Here is a 24,197-nt window from a genome sequence, read left to right as displayed (position 1 = left end):
TTCACCATAGGGTCAAAGAAAAAATCGAGAATTGCCACCCACTTTCGGGGGGTTGAAATCCACGAAACGTTATCATTCCTTAATTACCTAAAGCACACGACATTGTCCGATCACGAGGGAGAAAAAGTCGTCAACATAGCTCTTATGTAGGACTTTGCTTCCGTTTTAGTCAATTTTTGGGTGACCTTGCAAGTCAACAAACCCTCCAAGGTAATATAAAGATATAACCCCAATTCGATGGCCGCGTGATACATAACATTACTAGTCGGTCCGGGTGACGTGCGATGATCGATAATAATGCGGCGTTTTGTGAAGCGTAGTGAAACTTTGTTGGAGCTCAAAGCCGACAAAGAGAGAAAGAAAGGCGCCTATTTTTTATGGCATATTGTAGTTCAGAGCTGCATGTCGCGTGGAGTAACGACGTGATGTATGATCATTACTAAGAGAAATTATATTTTTTTATAAGGATATATATATTCAGGTTTTACTAAGTAGGCGACATCGAGTATCGCTCGAATTCATTGGTAAATCAAGCTACACGGAAAATGAATCTAAGAAGTTTAGGCATATTTTCCAACCCTTCTCGCCTTTTTGTAATTGCAGAGAGTAGTGGAAAATTGAAGGTACTTGGCGGTGAGATTACGTAATCTCTTGTATATTCCAACCAGGCTATAGTCATTATCACGCTTTTTCCCTAACCTCGTGGATGTAGGCCCGCGACCGAATCCCGTCAATGACCACCACACCGCTTCTCTACTCCTTCCCAATTTTGCCGATGTGCCCAACTCGCTCGTGTCGAGCGAATAATTTCAGATCACGTCATCATATTTACTTACAACGACGTTGTAAATAAAAAAGAAAATACTCATGAGGAAGTAGGTCGGGTCGGATATAAAAATTTGGCCAATGGATACGAACGTACTTGAAAGCATGGACCGTACCCCAAATTCACCTACAAAGTGCTGCAAATTATGGAGAGCGATGGTGACGGGGGAAGGATCAACATTGGGAATTGAAATGTGATCCGAAAACCACGTGATTTTGCTACCGCATTCTCGTGCTACTACCTGACCCACCACGCACCACCACGACGCGAATTTCATGTCAGACAGATGCACCAAATGTGGTCTGAAGTTGCCCCGTCCTTTTCCTATACCATCCATTTCCAATTTGTCGCTGCTCGACCGTGGACTCTTCCGTCTTGGTCCCTCGTTTTTTTTTTATAATCTTCTCGTTCGATCGTCGTCTTCAACAATTTCCTCGAAAAGCGCTCGGAAAGAGGGGCAGATGTTCATTGAGAAAGCGCTCTTCTTTCCCACCAATTATATGATTCGGAATATTAAATAGGGATGATCGGTTTCCGGACTATCCAATTTCAACCTAGGAAACGAGAATTGGACCGGTGCCTCTTGGAACCGGACCGAAACGGCGGTAATCGGTTTCCGAACGATCCCATTCCATCTTAGGAAACGAGAATCGGACCGGTCCAGTCCAATTCCCTGGTAGGCCGATGGAATCGATGGCATGTTCTTTTTTATTTTTATTTATTTGTCGTTAATGTTCAAAATGATTTTACCATTAGTAACTCTCTTCAACTCTTTTGGGTATTGCTTCTGGGTAGGAGAAAAGTTTGATTGGAGGGCTGAGTTTCGAAATCATTTCATCTAGTTGGAATTTTTATGATTTGCCATCCACGTTCTCGCTGGATTGTGTCGAATTGCATCAAAGAACATACAACCTGGCAATATAAAGACCTTTTTGTCATGTAATGACTCTGGCTCGATGGGGGCGGTGGCTTTACAACAATTGACTCACGGCTTGACTTGGTGTGACAAATTGTGATTTCGATCGCCTTATCAACCCTAGACACGTGTCATTATTACATCGACAAGTATATGTCTAGATTAAAACCCGAGTATTAAATCCGACGGATACACTTAAATTACCCGGCAAATTAACATTAACAAGACATCACCTTATTGTTATCTCATTGGGTGCATTACAGTGCCGCCACTATTGAAAAGGGTGAACGTCGATTGGTCTCCGAAATGATACGAATGCTATTCATCACACCATTTTCTCCGCTTGTCATCCACAAACTTTCCACATATTCAATAAAACCCGACTTCCCCTCGATAGTTCCGAGTAAATTATAACGTAGGATTCTGGTATATCAACTTCCACACACTTCTCGCTAAAGATACCACTCTTCACGCTAAGCTCAATTGCTCTCTCTTCTGCATTTCCGGCGTTTCAAGTGTTAGACTTAAGAATCGGAGGGCCAATGTGAATGCAAAAGCCTGAACGTCTTGACTTGGCTGTTGTGGTACAGATTGATTTCTCAGTAAAGTTGCAGACCAAGTCCGTGGTTCACATTTCTAGCTTCAACATGGTGAGCCATGATCTTGTACTTCTCCCTGATTGTATGTACGATGCTTGGAATTTGTGCACAGAGAATGATGACAACAATAACAAGAATTGTCGTGACACCCCGAATCTCACGATTGAGTTACGGTATAAAGATAACAAGTGGACCATCCATCACAATATGATCTATTCTAAAAAAAGAAAAAAAAGGTGTCATTCCAGAAAGTATCGAAAAATTTAGATTATTAATAAAAAGTTTTGACCTTTCGTCACGGTCTTTTTAAATAAATTCACGAGTTATGGTATTAAAATCAATTTTTGGGGGATGTTGCAGAGTTTACGATCAGAATCTAAAGGAGCAGCTCTCCACAAAAGGAAGGGTGCTTTTCTGGCCTAATTTTTAAGTTTATTTTCCTTTGGAAACTTTTTGTTTCTTTTCTTTTCTATTCAAAGTAAGAAAATTCGATATACTCTGTGACCGTCGAGTGTCGATATTTTAATAATACCCGAGACCATTCTTAACCCATAAAAGTAAATGATAGGCCGGGGGGGTCCAATCACTGACTATATGGTTGACACTTTTTCATTTAATGCTGACCAAAAAAATGACGTGGCAGCATGTATTATTGCTTAGAAAATCGTATTAGCATTCCCACAGAAATTGAGTTTTTCTTAGAGAGGCAGCAAAAATTGGGAACAATTTTCAGCCTTGCAAGTTCGATACGAAAATTCGACCAAAAAAAAAAAAGAATTTTGATTCGAAGCCCAAAAGTATTTTGATTAGTACCACGAAAAGTTCTAAACTATATCCGCCGTAACATTGGTACTCAGAAGTCTGAAGTTCTTTTTTAGACACCAGAGCCCCTAAACTTATATCAATGTGGCAAACGATCCTAAATTTATATCACATCGAGACAAGTTCGACACGAGAAGAAAAACTGGGCTATTGATATCGCAGTAGAGAAATTTTAACCTTTTTTTTTTGGGTGACATCTCGTTACAAGTTTGTGATTTTTGGCGACAAAAAAAAAATGCTTTTGAATGTTCGTTAGCAAGACGTACGCGTGTCGATTTCGAGGTCACTGCGAAGAGATCAACCTGTCTCATCGTTACAGAGAAAAAGTGCGAGCTTCGTTGTGAGCTTTCCCTAGTGTGTAAGAATATGGGATTTTATGGTTGTGCGTGGTAGAGACGTGACACTGCAACCAACTCAATGTCAAGTGCCCATCAAAGCTATACATGAACAGGCAATGCGCTTTAAATAACAATTATTCAAAAAATCATAAATTTATTAATAAAAAACTTAAAAATTCAAACTATTAAAAAAAATTACAAAAGCTTTTCATGTAAGCATCGGTCGTGCCAGTTAGCAATTTCCGATTAAAATCGATCGGAATGACTATATTGGCAAACCATCAAAAGGTTTAGATTTAAATTGATCAAAATTAAAAAAAAAAAATGTAGGATTGAATTGACCGACGTATGATAAGTTTACGACTTTTTAGACAATTTTGCCTCACTCTTTTAATTCGGGTAAAGCTTTCGAAAGTCTATTAAAGATTAAAGGCAATAAGCTAAACAAGCCAAATAAATAAAGGGGAAAAAAGAAGAAAAAAAGGGGGAAAAAATGGCTTTTCGACCATGCTTTATCATCTACATCTAAAGTTGGAAAGATGTCTAGGCAGTACTATGTTTGTTCATCCAGTCATTTTGTAAAGTGTGATTCCTTATGCTTTGGTTTCGACAGTTGTATCTCCAATGCTTTCTGAGATGCTGTGTAGTACTACTCTGCTTTTCGAGCTTTCTTAGGATGAAGAAGAAGAGCATGTACTGAAAAATTTTGGTCTCTTAACGTAGTGAATGTAAGAAGTTGGTCGTGAATGAAACTGAAATAATTGAGTTTGAATTCAAACTTTAGTCGGTAAGAATAGGACAGCTTTGATTAAGAAAGGCATTCCCTTTTCTTCTTCTTCTTTTTTCATTTTTTGGCCGGTGAAGGAAAGGCATAGTCTCTAGTCTCTACTTTGTAAAATAGACGATAAGGGTTGGTGTCCATGATGTGCAGCCATGTTGTTGTTCTTACTCTTTCCCTACCGAAAAAGGGTGGCCACTTTATATGACTTTTTTTTTTTGACTTTCTACATAATACCAAATGTCGAAATGACCAAATTATACGTGACGTGAGTTTACGTATGGTTAGAGTCGAGCACGTGTTACGCACGTGTGCAATGTAGAATAAACAATAAAAAATGATGGGATAAGGCTACCGGAAGTCTTAAAGTCCTAAAACTTTCAGAATGTGCAATCATGCCATTCCGTTAATTCCATTCAACTTGATAAATAGAAAATGCTAACATAGCATTTTTTTATTACTTTTTTCCTCATACATGGTATTTTTTTAAAATAAATTTTACTTAAATCAAATTAAATAAATTAGAAAATGATAATTCTTTTTTTTTTTTTTCTGAAAACCAAGTAAAAAGAAAGGAACAAGCCCTCGCCGGTGGCCGCCACCACAATCGCCGGGAAGGTGGTTATTTCTTTGAGTAGAGCAAGTGGCGTTTGGCTTGTAGATAGAATGCAACTATTAATTTCTTTCTTTTTATGATTTCACGAAGGGTGATTTTGAAATGAATGAAAATACGAGTGAATTGACCACTGTCGAGGCTCCGTTTATTTCGCGAAAAATGAATCATTTGGAAAACTTCGTTTTAAACATAATCGCTTCCATCGCTAGAAATAACTAGTCAATGAAAAATGCTTTCATTATCAATAATAGTTTATATATAAATATCTTTGTAGGCGATGGAATACTTTTCATCTAATTTTTTTAGAATACATTTTTCGCGAAACGAATGGACACCTATAATCCCGTTCCATCAGTTTCATTTGGGGTCTCTCCCCCATGTGGTCTCTTGTCTTTTCTTTCTTTGGTAGGTCACATAATTCAATGTTTCTAATTTCTTTTTTATTTTTGTCCCAATAGAAAGCACATGGTCATGTCTTGGAGCAAAGCTATATTGATTAGGTAAACGGGCAATAATGCCTTTTGACAAGCCAATGCAGATTAAAAGAAGAAGAAGAGAGTAAATAGCATCTGTCGAGGTGAGGAGGGCTGATCCACTTTGGCGGCTCCAACTAGATGCTCTAAAAGCTGCTAGGGCAATGGGTAGCATCTTCCCCATGAAGCATAACTATAAAAACTGTCAAATGTCCCTCGTCGGTTAATCTATTTCTCCGGCTAATCTTACTGTATTTACATGCCCGTTAAGGGATTAATCCCCAAAGGGAGTTTCCAGCCTATGAACCGCATGAACATTTTCGATGTGGTTTGAGACCAGTGAACAGGCAAAGATCAATCGACAAAGACATGGAAGCCTGCGTGCAGAAACATCCAGGGTCACCTGTCTTTCGCAAAGATTAGTGATTGAATTGGACACGAGATGGGTCATTGGATTGTTCAGCATGTATTGCACGCCATCCAATTCCGTCCGATTGTGATCTTGTTAGTTTAAATGTTCCCTCATGACAATAGTGTAGAAGAGGGCATTTTTCCGCGAGACACGGCGACGGGAGTACCCTCGGATTGCTTTGTTTCTTCCTTTTGGAGTTACGGTAAAACGGTTTCTTTTGAGAAATTAAGCTTTCATATGCTAGTACACCTTCATTATTAAGTTTCCACCGGAAGCAAAGCTTCCGCACAAGAGCAGGGGATTCTCGTTGGCCTACTTTCTCCCGATATTATTTCAGTCGACCGCGCTAAGAAAGAATCGACGCCTCACATTTCTAGAGATTTAGAATCTTTTTATTGTATAATCAGGGGCACGACCCATCACCATGACTCCCCACTTAAATTTGAATCACGAATTTAGAGCCCTTAGCTCTTGAATCGAAAGCAAGACAACGCTCCCCACTTAGATCTCAGTCTATTCTATCGAAGCGTGATCAATTATTGATGTTGCTTCTGTTAAGTCGGGAGCAAAGAGACAGGTGAGGACCTCATTTTTACCAATCAAACTACCCTATCATGTGTATGAAGACCAACACGCTCATGGCCTCGAGGTGGTTGAAAAGACCTCTACCAAAGAATCACGCGAAAATTTCTTGCGCCAGTAATCTATGATCCGTGTGGTTTCTCAATAGCTGACACGACATGACAGATCAAATCAATATTTGCCTGTACCATAATCCTTTTATCTAAGATGATTACAAATCTCGATATGTCACCAACAGATTGATAAATAAGTCATCGGATAAAAAGACCCTTTGATCTTTCTTAATTAGGGGATGGAGGTAGGTGCACGCATTGCTAGATGGGGGTGGTCATTGCACTAATGGTTCCCGACGAATACAAGGCTTCCCTTATTGGCTGCCTCGCAATGTCAAGTCCTTATCCTCATTCCTCTCAGCCCTACCACTAGATGAGGAATCTTCTTATTCATTAGCAAACTCTTTGCACGAGGAAGCATGGGATTTGTATTATTTCTTGATTGTCTCATCCATCTATAGCATTTCATTATTGATGCTTCGCCACAACAATCTCCATGGACAAAGTCTCCGTTCGTTTGAGAGGAGAATTTAATAATGTAAGGCACTTTTTGACCTGAAGACCCGGAGATCGATGTATCTCCATCCTCCCACCTAGGTTAATACCGGGCAATCTCCCTTTCCGTGTTTCGGTAAGAACTCGCGAGCTCGTGCCGTTTCTTGGAAAAGATAAAAAGGAGCGGTGAAAATCGTACGGGTACAATCTTTCTAAACATGGAGGTATCGATAGGATGGCTTGAATCGATTCGGTAAATTTATCCAAGCAAAGGAGCGAATCCCGCAGAGTCTTGCTCCGGTTCAGCGCCGATTCTTTCTCCGGGTCATCCGAAAGCCATCACGTGTCTTAAATGATCAGGAACCAAGAGATAAGAGTCTCGGGCACAAATCAGTATCGAAATCAGGAGTCAAGGAGACTCGAACGGATTCGACCGTAAAGACAGGCCCCGATGAATCTGCGCCATATTTCAAAAGGCATAATATCACGAGCCAGCAATTTGACCCCTAAATCACTCTTGACTTCAAAGAGAGAGAGAGAGAGAGAGAGAGAGAGCGAGAGAGAGAGAGAAAAGCGGGGGGGACTGTACTGTCAAACTTGCAACCTAAGGCACTAGAGACTAACAAGATGGAAAAGGGAAGGGGAAGGGGGGGAGAGAGCCAGAAAGGCCTTGATAATGCCCTATAAAAAGGGAGTGACATTGGAAAGTAAACATTACCCCCCACAGCAATCCTCATTTCTTTCACTAAAAATCACTCAAACCTCTCCCTCTTCTCTCTCTAGCTCACACTTGTATGCAACTCACCTAAGTGTTTTTAGTGGTCATTTTCTTCTTCTGCCTAGCCTCCTCAAAAGTAGCCTCCAGCTCATTCCTTCCCTAGACATCGACCTCACACCCACCTCCCCTCTTCCTCTCCCTCTCCATGTCCATCTCCCCAAGCACATATATTCACACCCATACACACATTCCCAATCCTCCCTCCAATCACTTCCCACCCAATTCCTGGCTCTCTCTCTCTCTCTGTCTCTCTCATCACAATAGTATCATCAAGCCTCAATCTTGATGTTGTAGTGTCACAACTTTGTCTCCAAAAATCATTGAAAATCACACATTCTCGCCCTCATTTGCGTCAATCCTAGCTTGTACTACCTTACCATTCCCTACACATTTCTCCTCGGTCACCAGCCCCACAAAATGCAAGAAGTGGGGCACGCCAAGCTCGGACCCTCCCCCGATGCCCAGCTCCCGGACCGGCTAGACCCCGCCGAGCCGTCGACCCGGGGCCTCCGCTCCCGCAAGTGGAAGCTCGCCCTCCTCTCGCTCCTCGCCCTCGCCCTCGTCCTCGCCTCCGCCATCTCCGCCATCCTCCTGTTCGGGCTCCGCACCAGGGCCTCCGGGGACTCCCGGGGCCGCCACCCGAGCCAGGCCATCGCCCGGACGTGCGCCAAGGCCCGGTACCCGGACCTCTGCGTCAACTCGCTCCTGGACTTCCCGGGCTCGATGGTCGCAAGCGAGCAGGACCTCGTCCACATCTCCTTCAATATGACCCTGCAGCACTTCAGCAAGGCTCTCTACCGGTCCTCCGGTATGAATTTCCTCGACATGGAGCCGGTTGTGCGGTCGGCCTACGACGACTGCATGGAGCTCCTCGACGGCTCCGTGGACGCGCTCTCCCGGTCGCTCTCTGCCGCCGGAGGATCGGGATCGCCGACGGCGGCGGAGGACGTCGTGACGTGGCTGAGCGCGGCGCTGACAAACCAGGACACGTGCGGGGAGGGGCTCGCCAACGCGAGCGGCGGCGTGAAGGATCGGATGATGCAGGAGCTCAAGGACCTGGAGGAGCTGGTGAGCAACTGCCTGGCAATATTCGCGGCGACGGACGGCGGCGGGGACTTCGCCGGAGTGCCGATCGAGAACCGGAGGAGGCTGATGGACGCGGGAGCGCCGAGGGACGACGGGCACGGCGATGTCGCATATCCGGAGTGGTTAGGGGAGAGGGAGAGGGAGTTGCTGGATATGCCGGCGTCGGATATACAGGCGGACATAGTGGTGGCGAAGGACGGAGCGAGCGGGACGTACAAGACGATCGCGGAGGCGATAAAGGAGGCGCCGGAGAACAGTGACCGGAGGACCATCATCTACGTGCGAGCCGGGAGGTAAAGTTCCTCTTCTCTTCTTTTTCTTTTTTTTTTTAACCATTTCAAATTAAGTTTGAATTGAGAGGGAAAAAGAAAAGAAAGGAAAAGAAAATGGCCTTTTGTCTTTTTGCCTTCTTTTTGTTCTTATTATAGAGGAGGATGACTTCAATTGATTAGATTAAATTCAGCCCTTTAATCATGCGAAATCGATAATTGCAATTTGATAATTTGGACGAAAAAGGGTGTTAAATTTATGAAGTGGCCAATTATATAATGGAAAGTCCTTGTCACTTTACACATAGTGATTATGACTTGATCATTCCACAAAAATAAATATGATTAAGATAATTGCCTACCAATCTTCAATACAAGTACGTCATTGTTTTGAGGAAATTTTTTTTTTTTTGTGAGTACGAACGAATGTTGTCTTTAATCGGTGAACATTGAATTATACGTTTCTTTTGGAGATATACTAATTAACAAACTAATTATAGCTATGCAAGTTCAAGTTTTTAATTGCCTTTATTAGAATGTTAAATATTAAATCACGCATTCGTGTATTGGTTTAAACATTAAGAATAATTCAGTGGCGGTTCCATAATATTTCAATTGAAATGAGTGAAAATCGAGTTGACGGGTGCTTTTTAGCTTCTTCGTGCTTCAGGTACGAGGAGGATAACTTGAAGGTGGGGAAGAAGAAGAAGAACCTCATGTTCATCGGCGACGGGACGGGCAAGACGGTCATAACGGGCGGCAAGAGCGTCGCCGATAAGATGACCACCTTCCACACAGCCTCCTTCGGTAAATTTCCACTCTCGACTAGGTTAGGCCAAAAAAAATTATCAATGACACCGGGTGATCAATAAGATAATAATTATAAAAAAAAAGCAAAAAGAAAAAGAGCCCTAGATCTTAATTTGACATTAGAATCACGAAAGACATTAGGGTCAATAAATAATTATTATGATTGAAAGCCGCTTTAGAAATGTCACTAACAAGGAAAAGGGTTGTTGGGAAATGCTTCATGTAGAAAGTTGCATGTGTTATGTCAATTGTTGCCGGCATGGCACCAAATCCCGCCCCCTTCAATTAATTCCGTGCCACCTTATAGCTGCGAGTGGACCCGTGTGCGGGGTGCGGTCCTAATCACGAACATATTCGTCGACACGATGTTAGGACGCCACTAACGATTGCTTCGGAGTAGCTCGTTAAATATGCTTAAGCAGGAGTTGTTCGATCTTCAAAGTATCGAATCGCGCATGTTACGAGGAGAATACTTAGTGCATCGGAAACCACGGCATTTCCTCTGTTTAGCCCGGGCTTTTCATCTCGCCCTTTCTTTCTTTAATGATAATCCCGTCAATTCGGACACGGCCGATTCCTCCTTTTAATGATCATGTTAAAGATTGTTTTTGCTGCACCAAACCACGTTTTGTAATACCCTGATCCAATCTTTCTCGTCTCTTCATAACGCCAGCGACATTGCTGGATGAAAGCCTCATCAATGGATGTTTTGCCGGTCCCAACATCGAATGGCATTATTGACGTGGGTCATGCGGGGGGCTACATACGCACGCATGTTCTTCATTTGGCTACCGTTCGTTACAATTCCGACCCTTCGACATTTTCCCATCTTTGGAACGATGCTAATTTACACAATGTTTGGATGCTAAATCCCGTTATACCAATTCCGAAGCGCAAACTTCATGAGATGATCTTCGTTTTGACTTATCCATCGTCGGCTTTGTCACGTGGGATGAAAAAGATTGGCGTGAGTTATCCGCGAGATGTTTGGTCGAGAGTCGACGTGTGATTCTTTAGTTTTCCGTCGAGTTTTGATTCTTCTCTTCTGCTCTGCTCCCTGCAGCGGCGAGCGGAGCCGGTTTCATTGCCCGTGACATGACCTTCGAAAACTACGCCGGGCCGGCCAAGCACCAGGCGGTGGCTCTCCGGGTAGGAGCGGACCACGGCGTAGTCTATAGGTGCAGCATCGTTGGCTACCAGGACACGCTCTACGTCCACTCGAATCGCCAGTTCTTCCGCGAATGCGACATCTACGGGACGGTCGACTTCATCTTCGGCAACGCGGCCGTGGTCATCCAGAAGTGCAACATCTACGCCCGGAAGCCCATGGCCAAGCAAAAGAACACCATCACGGCCCAAAACCGCAAGGACCCCAACCAGAACACCGGCATCTCGATCCATGCTTCCCAGATCGTCGCCACTTCAGATCTCGAGGCATCTAAAGCAAGCTTCCCGACGTACCTCGGCCGGCCATGGAAGATGTACTCGAGGGTCGTGTACATGTTGTCTTCCATGGGCGACCACATTCACCCCCAAGGGTGGCTGGAGTGGAACGGAGACTTTGCGCTCGACACATTGTACTACGGAGAGTACATGAATGATGGGCCCGGGGCAGGCGTCGGGGGACGCGTGAAATGGCCGGGTTACCGGGTCATCACGTCCGCGACAGAGGCGAGCAAATTCACGGTCGGGCAGTTCATATCAGGATCTTCATGGTTGCCGTCCACCGGGGTGGCATTCGTGGCCGGACTATCAACCTGAAATTGGCATTTTACAGGTACCATATGTTGTGCTAAGAACCCACATGCATAGGTGTTCATGTATTTACTGAGCTTAAAATTTAGGTCGTTTTCCTTATATTTTTTATTCACAAAAGGCCAAAAATAAGCAAGTGTAGAAAAGCCACAATTTCGTAATGGCATTATTCCTCATTATTACCTTTTTTTATGTTGATCAGAATCCCTTGTGTAGCCATTAATCAGTTGTAGCAAACACATTCTGAGGTTAAAGAAGTTGGTCAACGCAATCAATTCCTTCTCCAAAGTCCTGGACAAAACCTAGGAAGAACTGGTTTAAGACGGTGTGCATCATCTGATCACGTTCCATTATACCTTTTTCGGCAGCTAACATTATATGGAAATGAATTGAATGAAAACCGACTCATGCTCAGATTCCAATGGCAACCTTTGAATTTGTCAAGATAAAAATTTCATATGGAGAGGCTCAGAAGGACCGAGGTTTCTGGAAAAAAAATAAATGCCTAGACCTCACTCTTACTCTTAACTTGATGATCCCCTTCGTCTTCCTAGCATATGGCCCAAAGAAAGTGCTTAAAGCCGACCCCATTATTGCCGTAGTAGTCGCTCTCGCTACTTGTGTAAAAACATTTTCAAGCGTATAACTTAAGCACCAAGTAACACATAGCAAGGCTATGCTGAACATTGATCCCCTTTGCTCGCCTAAAGATAACGCATGTGGCCCACTCGAAAGTCAAAACACGAGCATATCCAGAAGCCTAGCAATTTAAACAACAGCTCACATTATTCAATACCGCTATCCTTACAAGTGATATGTACCGTTGCAATATGACTGGCAGTGACTGCTTACAAAATGTTTGCGAATAGCATGAAGGTCGATTTCATATCGCCAATGCTCAAATCATTGTTCCTTGTAAAACCCAAAAGAGCACATAGCTTTCCATCCTGGCCGGCCAAAGTGGCAGCTTCGGGCTGTCTTGGACGCCAAAAAGATTGATGCACCAGAGAATGATGCGAGTGAACAAGCATATAGTCCAAGCATTAGCAAAGATTTCACAAGAGCAGGTCTGTCCAGGAGAGGGACTTCTGTACATTCATGCAAGCATGCACACACTAGTACACACTACATAACATACAAGTTCACTCAATGGCCTCCATTTGAAAGTTTATCGAGGTAGTGATCCATAAGCACTGAGACAGATTCAAGAAATGAACCTTCACTAGCTCCAGGAAGCACACTTTCCTCTGCTTCTTTGACAATCCGCTCAATCAGAGACTCCTTGTTAAGAGTTTCCCGACACATCATGCTTCCAATGGAGAAAGGAGTAAGGCCTCTCTCCACACCTTTCTTCAAAAGCATAGTAGAGATGCGCAAGGTGCGAGCACACTCAATTGGCAAGTCCCAACCGTGAAACTTCAAGAGTTGAATGTCTTGTTCGGCATCCAGTGACTTGATGTAGTCCATAGTTTCTGGAGAGTAAGGCCGCTGAGCTTGTGGCCAGTAGAGCCACTCAAATGTGCAATCTTCAAACTGCAGCGACAAGAACAAAGATAATAAAAGACGAGAAGACGACGAAAAGGAAAGACTACAAAGAAGCTCGAGAGGTTTTGGAGCTTGGACGGAGTCATTATGCTTCTGAACTGATGCAAGAAACTAAACTATTGAGTTTGCTACTCATAGATCAACAGAAATCCAATACATCTTCCATAAACTTAAAAATCCTGGTCATGCTCTCTTTTCTGTGTTTACCACCAAAATAACTGAGCAGTGACAAGCATGAAGCATAGACTCCGAAGCAAATGTCATCTGCACATTTTATCCAGTGATGTGTCGATCTGAAGTACCTACGTGTCAAATAAAAAGCGGTTCATGCAGCCAAAGCTGGATGAATGCTGCTTGTGCAATAAAAAGCATCACACAGCCATCATTTTGTCTAGCCTAACCATGCAAAAAATTTATTGTATAAGTTTCGAGTTACAAACAGTCATCAACGCAACTGTTGGTATAACCCTGATGCAAATCAGTAAGTGCAACACATCCTAAAAACGACAAATAATTTTACAGATATGCACATACGTACGTAACCAGAGGTGATGGAGATTCCATCTTTGACAAGTTCTGAGGCATTAAATACTCATTAAGGAAAACGCAGGGTTATTAAGACTATAATCTTGGATCTCATGCCAATTAGGACGAATCATAACTCAAAGAATAACAAATCATCTATTGGTATATAACCCTGTTGCAAATCAACAAGTGCAACACATCCTAAAAAACAACAAACGATCGCAACAGAGGGCCCATTTTTCGTTGCCTAGGTTACACCTTCAGAATACCACAGAAGGGAATTTCTGAGGCATCCAATACTCATTAAGGAAAACATGGGGCTATTAAGACTAATATCTCGGATCTCATGCCAATTAGGACAAGTAGTAACTGAAAGAAGAACACATCATCTATTAATATTTTTAGCAGAGAACAACCATACAATCAATCAGCGAAGAAAATATGATATACTCACGTTTTCAGGCAGACAGTATCCATGATCAATAGGAATAAGCTCTATACGTCCATCTTCACCGTCCCTGCTGATCAATATGTTGCCTGCATGCCTATCCGCATTTGCCAACCTTATGTCCAAGACAGAAATCTTGTGTACCTCATCCACAGGAAAAGCTCGGGGTCCCATATCCTCACAACTTCCTATATTCTTTATGAACATCTGCAGCGATCCTATCTTACAATTCTTGTTTGTGTACTCATAACCTTCAGGATAATTGAACTCTCTATGCATACACTTCACCATAACAGTGGGCGGAACCCCAGCAAAGCCCTTCTCAGAATTGTGCACCGCTGGGTGGTCCAAGATGTAAGCTGCAACTTCTCTCAGTGCTCCCTCTCCCACACGCGTGCCCTTTTTCATCCCTTGACCATCTAGTGACAAGGGAAGCCCCCGAGGGTTATTCACCGCCATTGGTTCCTCATCAATAGGCTTGAAAACTGACACATACTCCAGGCCAGAAAAGTCTTGCATGAGGTAAGCTCCTCCCGATCCCTCTGAAGACCGTATTGGCTCATTGCCTCTATCCAATCCTTGAAAAGTAGATTCAATCAGCTCTTTTAACACAAATGGAAGTTCAATATCTCGAGTAACGATGAAAGGTTCCAATAGGAAATCTTTTGGCAGTGGTCTACTCTCCATGATATTGGGTTTCGACAGGTCCCCAGACTGATATTCACCAACTGCACTAGCATGCTCATTCAAATCTGATGCATCAATAAGCACTTCAAAGTGCTTGTCGACGGGTTTCACCCTCACTTTAGCAGATTTGCAGACCAGCAAATGGATAACAGCGTCACCGTTCTTCCTACGAATGTCATGGACGAGTCTCTGATCTTCAAGCTCTTCACCATCACATACCAGCTCTTGATCCTCCAGATTGACAAAGCCTTGCCCCTTCTTCACAATCTGCTGCTTCACATACCCTACGTTTCTGCTCCTCTCGACATGGAACTCAAATTCCTTCCCACAAGCAGTTCGGACAGTGATAGCTTGAAGATCTGAAAGCCACAGCACAAGGTGCAACACATTTCCATCAGCAACCCCATAGTCTCCAACACGCAAATTGTTCCGAGCTAGTTCTCTCCCATCAAAGACCAGTTTCTGCTTTCTGACAAAGAACCATGTCTGTATCTTCAGCTTCACAGACGCAATTGAATCTGACTCCATAATGCGCATGGGAATCACAGACCCACCAACACTGAGGTAAATCAGGATCGAATTGTTCAAATGAGGACCATACTGGTGGGAGAACTTCCCAGGGAAATTCAAACACTCTTCCAGAACCGGGCTAAGTGCCACGCTAGCAACCGACATCTTTCTCTCCTGTTATCTGCACAGCCCCTTACCAGAATAATCAAACTTTTAACCAGTCAAAACCTTCATCATGCTCTCTGGACAACCCATTTGACCAGAGAGTCCCAAACTTCAACTTCGTGCAATGCCACCTCAAAGCTGATAAACTAGGAAACTCGGTTTCCCCACTCAAACAGGTTCTCAAACCTAATATTCCATGCTCAATAACCTCCGAGACCAAACTCGAGCCATAACCCAATCTCCAGCTCACTGGATCCTTCGTATGCATCGGGCGTTAGGGTTTCTTCTGCGCCATGGAAATTTCCAAAAGAAAGCGCAAGGATTTCGAGAGAGCCGGAATCGTCTGGAAACTGCAGCCAACCTCAAAAGCAAGAGAAAGAAAAAAAAAAAGTACAAACAAATTGGAATCAGCTACCGATCAAGCTCGACCACGAAATCTTACCAGCGATCAAAAAGCAAAACGCCCAAAGAAACGAAGAGATACTGATGTACTCATTAGCAATTGCCCCCGCTAATACATAAAGCTTAGCCTAGTCAATCAAATAATGGACAACCTAGGCTCAATCTGGAGCATCGTAGAGCCTCGAAACACTCCCCGGATCATCATCTCCCGCGCTTCTCGCGAACGTAGAAAATCGCTTAAAGCCAGCATGAACGACATTGCCAGCCCACAACACAGGAGATACCAAAAAAAAGCAATTTCATCCGATCACCTCGTCCTCTACAGACCACATCTCGTCTCTTCCGCACCCGGCAAATCGCAACCGACCTGACCGCTCCCCACCTCCAGCCGACGCGATACCGACGGACACGACAAGTAGACCAAGAAAGTAAAAGCGGGAAAAAACCTAAAAGCTGAAGCTGCGCGGGTCGGTGTCATGTACCTGAAGATCAGGCGAGGCGGCGATCAAGTGCACGGCAATCGGAGTCACTGCTGCGCTTCATCGTGTCCCCGATCACCGAAGCGATGCGATTCGATGCCTGCGAAATCCGCAAAGCTCCGCTGCTGCGGCTTGGGCTTCTCGCTTGCTCCAGAGAATTCAACAGTGAAGAAGAAGAAGAAGAAGAAGAAGAGAGAGAGAGAGAGGGTGGAGAGGAGACCAACGACGACGCTGCGAAAATGAAAGGAAGCGTCAGTGGGGTCTTCTGTTGATTTATAGTGGCTCGTGAGTAACGGAGAAGGTGACTTTGTACGGAAGTATCGGTGGGGGGGCTTAAACGGCGTGAGATTTCCCGTGACGACGCCGTCCTCTCGCCTTCTTTCCTTGGGGCTTGGGGTAAAGAATAAAAGATGACGGGAGGATTTTCCCCGGGGGGAGGGTGTGTCGCGGCGTAAAAAGACGAGATTGCCCTTCGATGGGATGGAAGCAAATAATATATTATGAAAATAGCATAAAATATCTACTCTCATTTCTAGTTTTGGCGAACTAGATATGCTCTAGCCATGCCAATTTCCGACACTAACTAACACGGAACATATGCCGACGTACATGAAATATGAAAAATTAAGTTGCTCTTTACCTAATAATCATTCGTAAATGAAGGTTGACCCTGGTCAACTTTAGAGATTCTTAGTAAATAGTAATGAGTTTTCTTTTTTCAAAATTGGGACTCTAGAGTACTCTTCGTTTGTCATATGACAATTATCAAGAGTTTATCTATCTAGATGATGCACTCGTATTTTCATACTCATAAAACCCTTGACATGATTAGATCACTCGTAAAAACTCACTGGCAGTAATTATTACACATGATGAAATTTGATATTAAATATGAAAACTCACAACCATAACACCCGACACCATTTCCTCATCTGTAAATCATTAGGAAAATCTCGAGGTAATTCACCTCCAGTCCCTAAAAGACCATCAGAAGAAAGGGATGTAAAGATGGCCTCCCCGTTTCTCGTCTTGCTGGCAATGGCAACCTTTTCATGGATCCAATCAAAGGTCGTCTGCTTAAATATCTTCCTCGGTAGGTATATCAAAGGTGCCAGATCTTTCTATCACTAGGCAGTAGGCACTCGCATTTCATAATTGCACCCAATAGAACACGAGCGATCAGCCAAATATTTTATTAATATACATGTCTCCAGAAGGAAGTCTCAGGCGAGGGAAGCGAAGGGTAAGGACGTAATCTCGGAGAGTTATTACGCTGTTCAATGCATTAGCTTTGGGAGAACTAACGGCGTCTGTTACGGAAGCGAAGCGTCCGTGAAGATTCTAACTTGGAGACCAAGGTGGGGTGGGGTGACGTGGGGTCGTCGATTTTTGAGTTGTAGGAAGCGCGCTGCCACGTCACGCACGGGAGCCCCCTCGCCGCCCGGGAAGTCAACAATCATGCGCGTAACGCCGTCCACGTGGCAGGACCCGATTGGGCGAAGCCCGTGGCTTCGGCAATTTCCAGCTCAAAATAGAAAGTCTGCAAGACGGGCGTGAACAACTAGAAGAGAGATTCGTATTTGTAGAAAATTTGAGTTGAGCGGGGGGGGGAAGAGAAACTCTGCTACCATTCGCCTTCAGTGAGCAACGAAGAAAAGAAGATGAACAAGAATTTAAAGGGGGAAAAAGAAAAATGATACTTCACAGGCTCCTCTCAATGAACTCCCAGATTCTCTCCTCCATGTAGATCCGGTCCCTCCGCCGCCGCGGCATGTGCCGCTCGTCCGGGAAGATCAATAGCTCGTACCGCTTCCCCGCCTCGACGAGCGCGTTCACCAGCCGGGCCGTGTGCCTGAAATGCACGTTCTCGTCGATCATGCCGTGGACCAACAGTAGCCTCCCTGTCATGTTGTCCACGTGATGCATGACCGAGCTGGATTTGTAGCTTTCCTGATTAGCGGAAGGAAGCCCCATGTACTTCTCGGTGTAGAACGTGTCGTATCCGTCCCAGGATGTCACCGGGGCACCGGACACGGCGCAGCAGAAGACGTCGGGACATCTGGCCAATGCCATGGCAGATAGATACCCACCATAACTCCAACCATATATTCCGATCCGACCGGCTTGAGCTAGCCCTTCTTTGACAAGCCATTCGGCTCCGGACACCTGATCCTCGACGTCAATGTGGCCAAAGTTCTGTTTAAGAGCACCTTCGAACTTCAGACCACGCCTAGCGGTGCCTCGGTTATCTAACTGTTGCACCAGGCAATCAAACATTGGTTGTGAGTCACCAGTCATTCACCTAGAGAGAGAGAGAGGGGACAGGCTAGTCCTGTATTAAGGGAGTAGTATGCATTTTCGATATTCTGTGCTGCATGAAGCTTTCTTTCTAGGCTATCCTAAACCATATCAACCATTGTCAGTTTTACTATGTCTTATGATTCAGAAGCAGTGACTTCCACTAGGCCCATCTCATGTTGATGAAATTGATAAGTAAGATTTGCTTAAACCATCATGCAACCTTTACGGTAAACGCACCATGCAACATAAATGAAGTAAGATGCACCACAAAATAACTGGCAAGATCATGACATATTGAGGGATTTGCCTTACTTCTACAAACAGCCTATGTTCACAAGTAAGAGACGATGTCTGAGGTGACTAAAGAGATGGTACTGACCTTCCAAACTAAGATGCCTTTGCTTCTCAAATACTGTGCCTTCATGTCAACTGCATTTGCCCATGAATCACAGACAAATTGTACGCATGGGCCTCCATACACAGCTATCATGGTCTTGTAAGGTGGGGGTCCAAATTTTGCTACATCAGGTTTGTACAGAGCTCCATATAGCACAGTCCCATCATTTCCCTGTATTTGCATGATCTCTGGAGGCTCAAGCTGCAGCTTTTTCAACCTTGGTATGGTCAATGGAGGCTCATACACTGGCAACATTCTGTTGCCATCATGCAAGGAGCACAGTGACACCCTAGGGGGAGAAGTGAGAGAATCGTGAATATCAACAAAATTCCGCAGGTGATGATCAAGCACAACCACATGTTTTCCTTTTCCATTGGTTAATCTCTTTGGAGCTGGCACAGGACTATTCTTGTCTGGGAAAAGTTTAGTTGAATATAAGTGCTGTTCCAGGGGTCCATCTAGAGTTCCTGTAAAGTATACAAGTCCTGCAGCTTCATTTACACCTGCAAGTTGCTCAACCATCCAGTCACCTTCCGTGATAGGTCCTAGGCAAGTCCCATTCGAGTCGTGCAAATAAAGATGTCTAAATCCCGTTCTTTCACTCGCCCATATAAATCCCCCAGAAAATTTGGCTATTCCTTTGTCTAGAGGAGTGAAGCAGTCATGCAAGTTAATCCATGTACTCTGTTCTTCCACCAGTACAACTTTTCCTTGGCCCGTCTTAATATCAAACTTAAGCATCTTCAATTTGCTATGTGACCTGTTTAAGACCTGAGCAGTCAGAATATTTCCATGCATCCAGTTGACTCGGGCCAAATATTCCTCCTCATTGTCTAACTCATTTGTTCCTCCACATTGAAGATCCATCCAAGTAACAGGACCTCCACTAGAGGAAACTACCCCAAGACGAACTTTAACATTTACAGCTCCTGCGAAGGGGTAAGCATGATCTTCTTGTGCCTCTGGACCCACTGAGCTTTTACCTTGATGCATTATCCTGAAGAAAGGTACGTTAGAAGTGTCAACTTCTGTGAATGCAATGAACCTGCTGTCCAGTGACCACCAGTACCCATTTTTACGATCCATCTCTTCCTGCAAGCAGAAACAATATTATATTAGAGAAAAACCAAAATATAATAGACACGTGATCAAGTGATATGACATTTCAGTAGTGTTTTATCGCTTTTACCGCATAAACATAACTTTCCAGTATATCCTGAAGACCCAGAAGTTCTTCAATAATGCGGCACGAATGCAAATCAAGATATGCTCAAAAGAGAGTGAAGGGAGAAAATTACCTGAGCTATGTACTCAGCGAGCCCATGAGTCTGCAAAACATAAGTATATAGTCAACATCCAGAAAATTCTTGAGAAAAATAGAAAAGTCAAATAACAAGCAGACATTAACAGGAACAAACCTCTTAAATATGTACTTGTTCCATCCATTGCAAGTGAAATAATAAGCAAGCTAAGAACTAAACTCCTATATCACAAGGACAGCAACATACAACATTTTAACAAGTTCGGGCTCATGTGAAGTTGGATATAAAGAGGAACCGAAGGAACAGCTTTAGAAATTAAGATTCTGGATTTTCAAACGTTTGCTCAAGCTGTCAAATTAGAATTTCAGTTGATTACAGGTGAAATAAGTGGAACCAAGTTGGGCAACAATTATTGGAAGGGGAAATAAGCCCAAATCACCATGTAGAACGCATAGACAGAGAAAAGACATAGTATCCACATTTAAGCTCACCATAGCATTATCAATGGCACCATCAGTTAGCTGACATTGTTCGTTGTGTAGGAGGTTTAGAATGTGCAATTCTCTATCTCTAACAAAAGAAATCATGGTACCATCTGGAGAGATGTGTGGATCAATAATCGGTGAGGATGATGCGCTTGGAAGCTTAAGCTCTGGTTTTGAGCTAGAGAGATCCTGAATATAAACCTGTAACCCGAAGGAAAACACATCAGTTGAAGCTGCTTCTTTACAATCTTAATTGACAGATAGTTTAAAGAGAAAGATGCAGGCAACCAGGGTCAATATGATTTAAAGTGTTCCGATCGAAAAGCATCAAGATATTTCGGGATCATCGTCCATGGAGAGATTACCAAATGACATTTACTTCAACTATCAAGCCCCTATCTTCACCCATAAAACAAAAGGGAAAAGAAATGAAGAAACCATAAGGCAAAGATTAGAAATTGGATTGTCAATCTATATAGGTGGTAGGCCAGCAAATACATGCAAAATAGATGTTAAAGAAATGGCATTGTAGCATGAATGAGCGACCAGATAGTGACACCAAGCTTAAGACTTATTTTATCCCAAACGGCTGGATTAAAGACCGTCAGAACTTTGACCATTCTGCAGCATGCATTAGCTTGAAAGAATAGAAAAGAAAAGAAAATAACATCGAGGAACTAACATCAAGGAACTGATCCGCTTGAGCTTATATTGCAAAGTCTAATCATTATTCCTACCACTATGTAATTGAAAAGAATGCACGCCGATGGTATCTCTTACCGACACAGGAAGATAATTAAGGATGCCTCGATCATAGATAAAAATTTAAATAAAGATTCTCATTCAATGACCAGTAGAATCACGGTTGGATATACCAAAGAGCAGAGTACATACCCCGGCTGGCAAAGGCACCATAAGCGCCTTCTTCTTTGAGTTTGTCTTAATCCATTCGTATCGTGTTACTCCCAGACCACGCTCCCTCAATCTCTCCCTTCTCAACTTTTCTTCTGGAGAAATGTTATTCTCATCAAGCCCACCATCTGAGGGACTGAAAAATAAATCTTGCTTGCTACTCTTGAGATCAAATGCAAAAACCTTCCTATTTAAAGTCTGATCAGGACTGAACAAATAAGCGACGAGAGTATCATCAGGGCTGAAAGTGATTGACGTTGGTACACCATATCCAGGCAAGGGATATTGTACTATTTCCTCGACCGGGAAAAGAAGACAGTCGTCAATTGCTTGTGCAGCTGTGCTGTCAGTTAGAGGCATATTGCAGAATGACCCGAATCTCTTCAACTTCTTCTCCCTTGTCTCATTAGCCGATTGCATTACAAGAGAACTAGATCTTTCTGGTCAAATGACAAAAGAGCACGAACAAGCATGTTAAAACTAGGGCGCCAATCACTTCAACTAAATGTTGACTAGCATATAAATAACACTAGAATATATAATTTCGTGTTAAAGTTGAGTGTGCAACCGTTTGTTTCTACAACTTAAGCTGTTGAAAAACAGCCCGGATTATTTTTGTCTGAATAAGCCCAATCAAACATCATGATGATCATCAACATTCTTGCAACCACGCGAGTTCAACGGTTTTGCCGGGACCATGAGTACACTATGGGAAAACAAGAAAAACCGGATTCTACAGTCCCATATACTACAAGCAGAACCCCATTCAGATTGGCCCGTACAAGCATTTCCAAGTCCACCGACAATTCCTTCCTAGTCAGCTTAGACTTGAGAATAGGAAATGGTCTCGAAAGTCCATCCTTACTCCTAAGGAAGGTGGTCCATTCGTTTAGGGAAAACAAAAGCGAGACTACTTTTGCTCATCTCCTCACACCTGTGAAGGCTCATTTCCTTTTCATTCAAGCCACAACAGGAAAACTGCCAAAAATCGAAACTTTCCATAAATTTTCATTTTTCCTCCCTTTTTTCCAGAGAAGCCAACTAGTAACTTTTTTAACATTTCACGAGCTTTACAGGCTTTCGATTCGCTTCCTTTTTCCCAGCCAAAAAGCCAAAAAAAAGCAGCACGCTCATTTGGGGCAACTCCTATCTCTCTCTGTCTCTCTTCACTTGCCAGTCACAGGAGCTAACCAAACAAATGAAAAAAATCAATCCCGTCATCATCCGCAATCGCGTTAAATTCAAACCGTAACCCCCCCACGATCGCCCGCTAACGAGAAACACACCAAAAAGCCTCAGCTCCCGCTCGAACCCTCTCAATCCGATCGCACTCCATCAAGCCGCATCCGGCCAACCCCTCGCACTCCATCCGCGAAACTTAGGAAGCCCCAAAAAAAAAAAAAAAACACGAAGAGACGGCGACGAATCCGAGGCGGACCGCATCGGATTCGACGAGGAACACGACGGGATCGAAAGCGAACCTGTAAAGCGAGCGGATGCGATCGGCCATCAAAAAGCATCGATCGGGAGGCGATCGCCAAGGGCCCTTTTCCCGATCGAAAAGGCGCAGCCGCCGCGAATCGGAATCGGAGAAGGACCGATCGAGATTCCGAGAGCGCCGGCGGTCCGTCGGTCCTCGTCGCGCGCGGGGAGAGAGATCTGGGGGACAAAAAAATTAGCAGAGCTTCGGAAACGATTAATCTCGGGGATAAGAATGGCGGAAATTAGTCGATTCGAGTTTGTTCGCCACGCGCGCGGGTGCCGCGTGCGGGCGGGGCGGGAGGGAGCGCACGTGGCCCGGATCTAACGCGACCGTACGATCCCGATCGCTCGTCGATCGTGCGGTCCGGAACCGGACACGCGTCGCCCGGGGGGAGGGGGGGTCCGGGGGGGGGGATCGTTGATCGGGGAGCGACGATGGTATTTGGGATTTGATTATATATACTGACGAAAGCGAACCTAAGCGATGACGTGTACTGTATACGACGGTTATTTCGACAAGAAGATAGAACGTTGCGTTATGGGTTAATTTGGACAAGGTAGTATGTGATCATGGTATAGATTGATCAATACCGGGCTAGTGAATACTCGTGAATGTTAATTATTTAATTTGACGAGACCATCCGCCGTGGATGACCTCAGTTTAAGACACGGCTTGGGGGTGCGCATTTGTTTTTTCGCGATAAGTAAAACGATCTGGAAAAATCATTTTTAAAAAAATGATCGCCTATGTCGCTTATAAAAATGAATGAACGAGAAGTCTTTGCATGTCCACAGAAATATTTAGACATTAATTACTGTCGATAACGAAAACATTTTTCGTTAGCTAATTATTCCAAGCGATACAAGCAATTATTATTAGAAAAATGTTTTCCAAATCGTTCGTTTTCCGCGAAATGAATAGAGCCTTACTAGACTTTTACTCTTTATGTTTTGTTACCTAATTTGAGTTCCGTGGTAGACGCATTATA

The 24,197-nt window shown here is 43.8% G+C and overlaps 3 protein-coding genes across 5 annotated transcripts; 1 reads left to right on the top strand and 2 right to left on the bottom strand.

The window, feature by feature from the left end:
* Positions 1-7,640: 7,640 nt before the first annotated feature.
* Positions 7,641-11,769, top strand: LOC115686048 (probable pectinesterase/pectinesterase inhibitor 61). The gene is made up of 3 exons (XM_030611228.2): positions 7,641-9,067; positions 9,714-9,850; positions 10,917-11,769. Exons 1-3 carry the CDS (start codon positions 8,106-8,108, stop codon positions 11,612-11,614), a joined length of 1,797 nt encoding a protein of 598 aa, XP_030467088.2. The 5' UTR covers positions 7,641-8,105; the 3' UTR covers positions 11,615-11,769.
* A 606-nt stretch (positions 11,770-12,375) lies between these two features.
* LOC115686049 (phosphatidylinositol 4-kinase gamma 3) lies at positions 12,376-16,564 on the bottom strand. 2 transcript variants are annotated; one of them, XM_030611230.2, is made up of 3 exons: positions 16,373-16,564; positions 14,133-15,849; positions 12,376-13,141 (listed from the first exon to the last, which is right to left on the bottom strand). In XM_030611230.2, the coding sequence occupies exons 2-3, from the start codon at positions 15,486-15,488 to the stop codon at positions 12,755-12,757; spliced, it is 1,743 nt and encodes a 580-aa protein (XP_030467090.2). In that variant the 5' UTR covers positions 15,489-15,849; positions 16,373-16,564; the 3' UTR covers positions 12,376-12,754. The 2 variants fall into 2 exon arrangements, with proteins under 2 accessions (XP_030467090.2, XP_030467089.2); XM_030611229.2 differs by having other exon boundaries at positions 14,133-15,838.
* Positions 16,565-17,981: 1,417 nt separating this feature from the next.
* Positions 17,982-23,414, bottom strand: LOC115663906 (uncharacterized). Of its 2 annotated transcripts, XM_056304251.1 has the most exons (7): positions 23,208-23,414; positions 22,476-22,704; positions 21,709-22,166; positions 20,821-21,015; positions 20,366-20,395; positions 19,050-20,159; positions 17,982-18,622 (listed from the first exon to the last, which is right to left on the bottom strand). In XM_056304251.1, exons 3-7 carry the CDS (start codon positions 22,144-22,146, stop codon positions 18,071-18,073), a joined length of 2,325 nt encoding a protein of 774 aa, XP_056160226.1. In that variant the 5' UTR covers positions 22,147-22,166; positions 22,476-22,704; positions 23,208-23,414; the 3' UTR covers positions 17,982-18,070. The 2 variants fall into 2 exon arrangements, with proteins under 2 accessions (XP_056160226.1, XP_030441741.1); XM_030585881.2 differs by lacking the exon at positions 22,476-22,704 and having other exon boundaries at positions 17,983-18,622; positions 23,208-23,413.
* Between the last annotated feature and the right edge of the window lie 783 nt (positions 23,415-24,197).

This window comes from Syzygium oleosum, unplaced genomic scaffold (assembly GCF_021117445.2).
Source record: "Syzygium oleosum isolate NSW1041296 unplaced genomic scaffold, Sole_v2.1 Sole_v2.31, whole genome shotgun sequence".
Taxonomy (NCBI): domain Eukaryota; kingdom Viridiplantae; phylum Streptophyta; class Magnoliopsida; order Myrtales; family Myrtaceae; genus Syzygium; species Syzygium oleosum.
The sequence above is the reverse complement of the archived record's forward strand: the minus strand, read 5'-3'. Positions and strand labels throughout refer to the sequence as shown.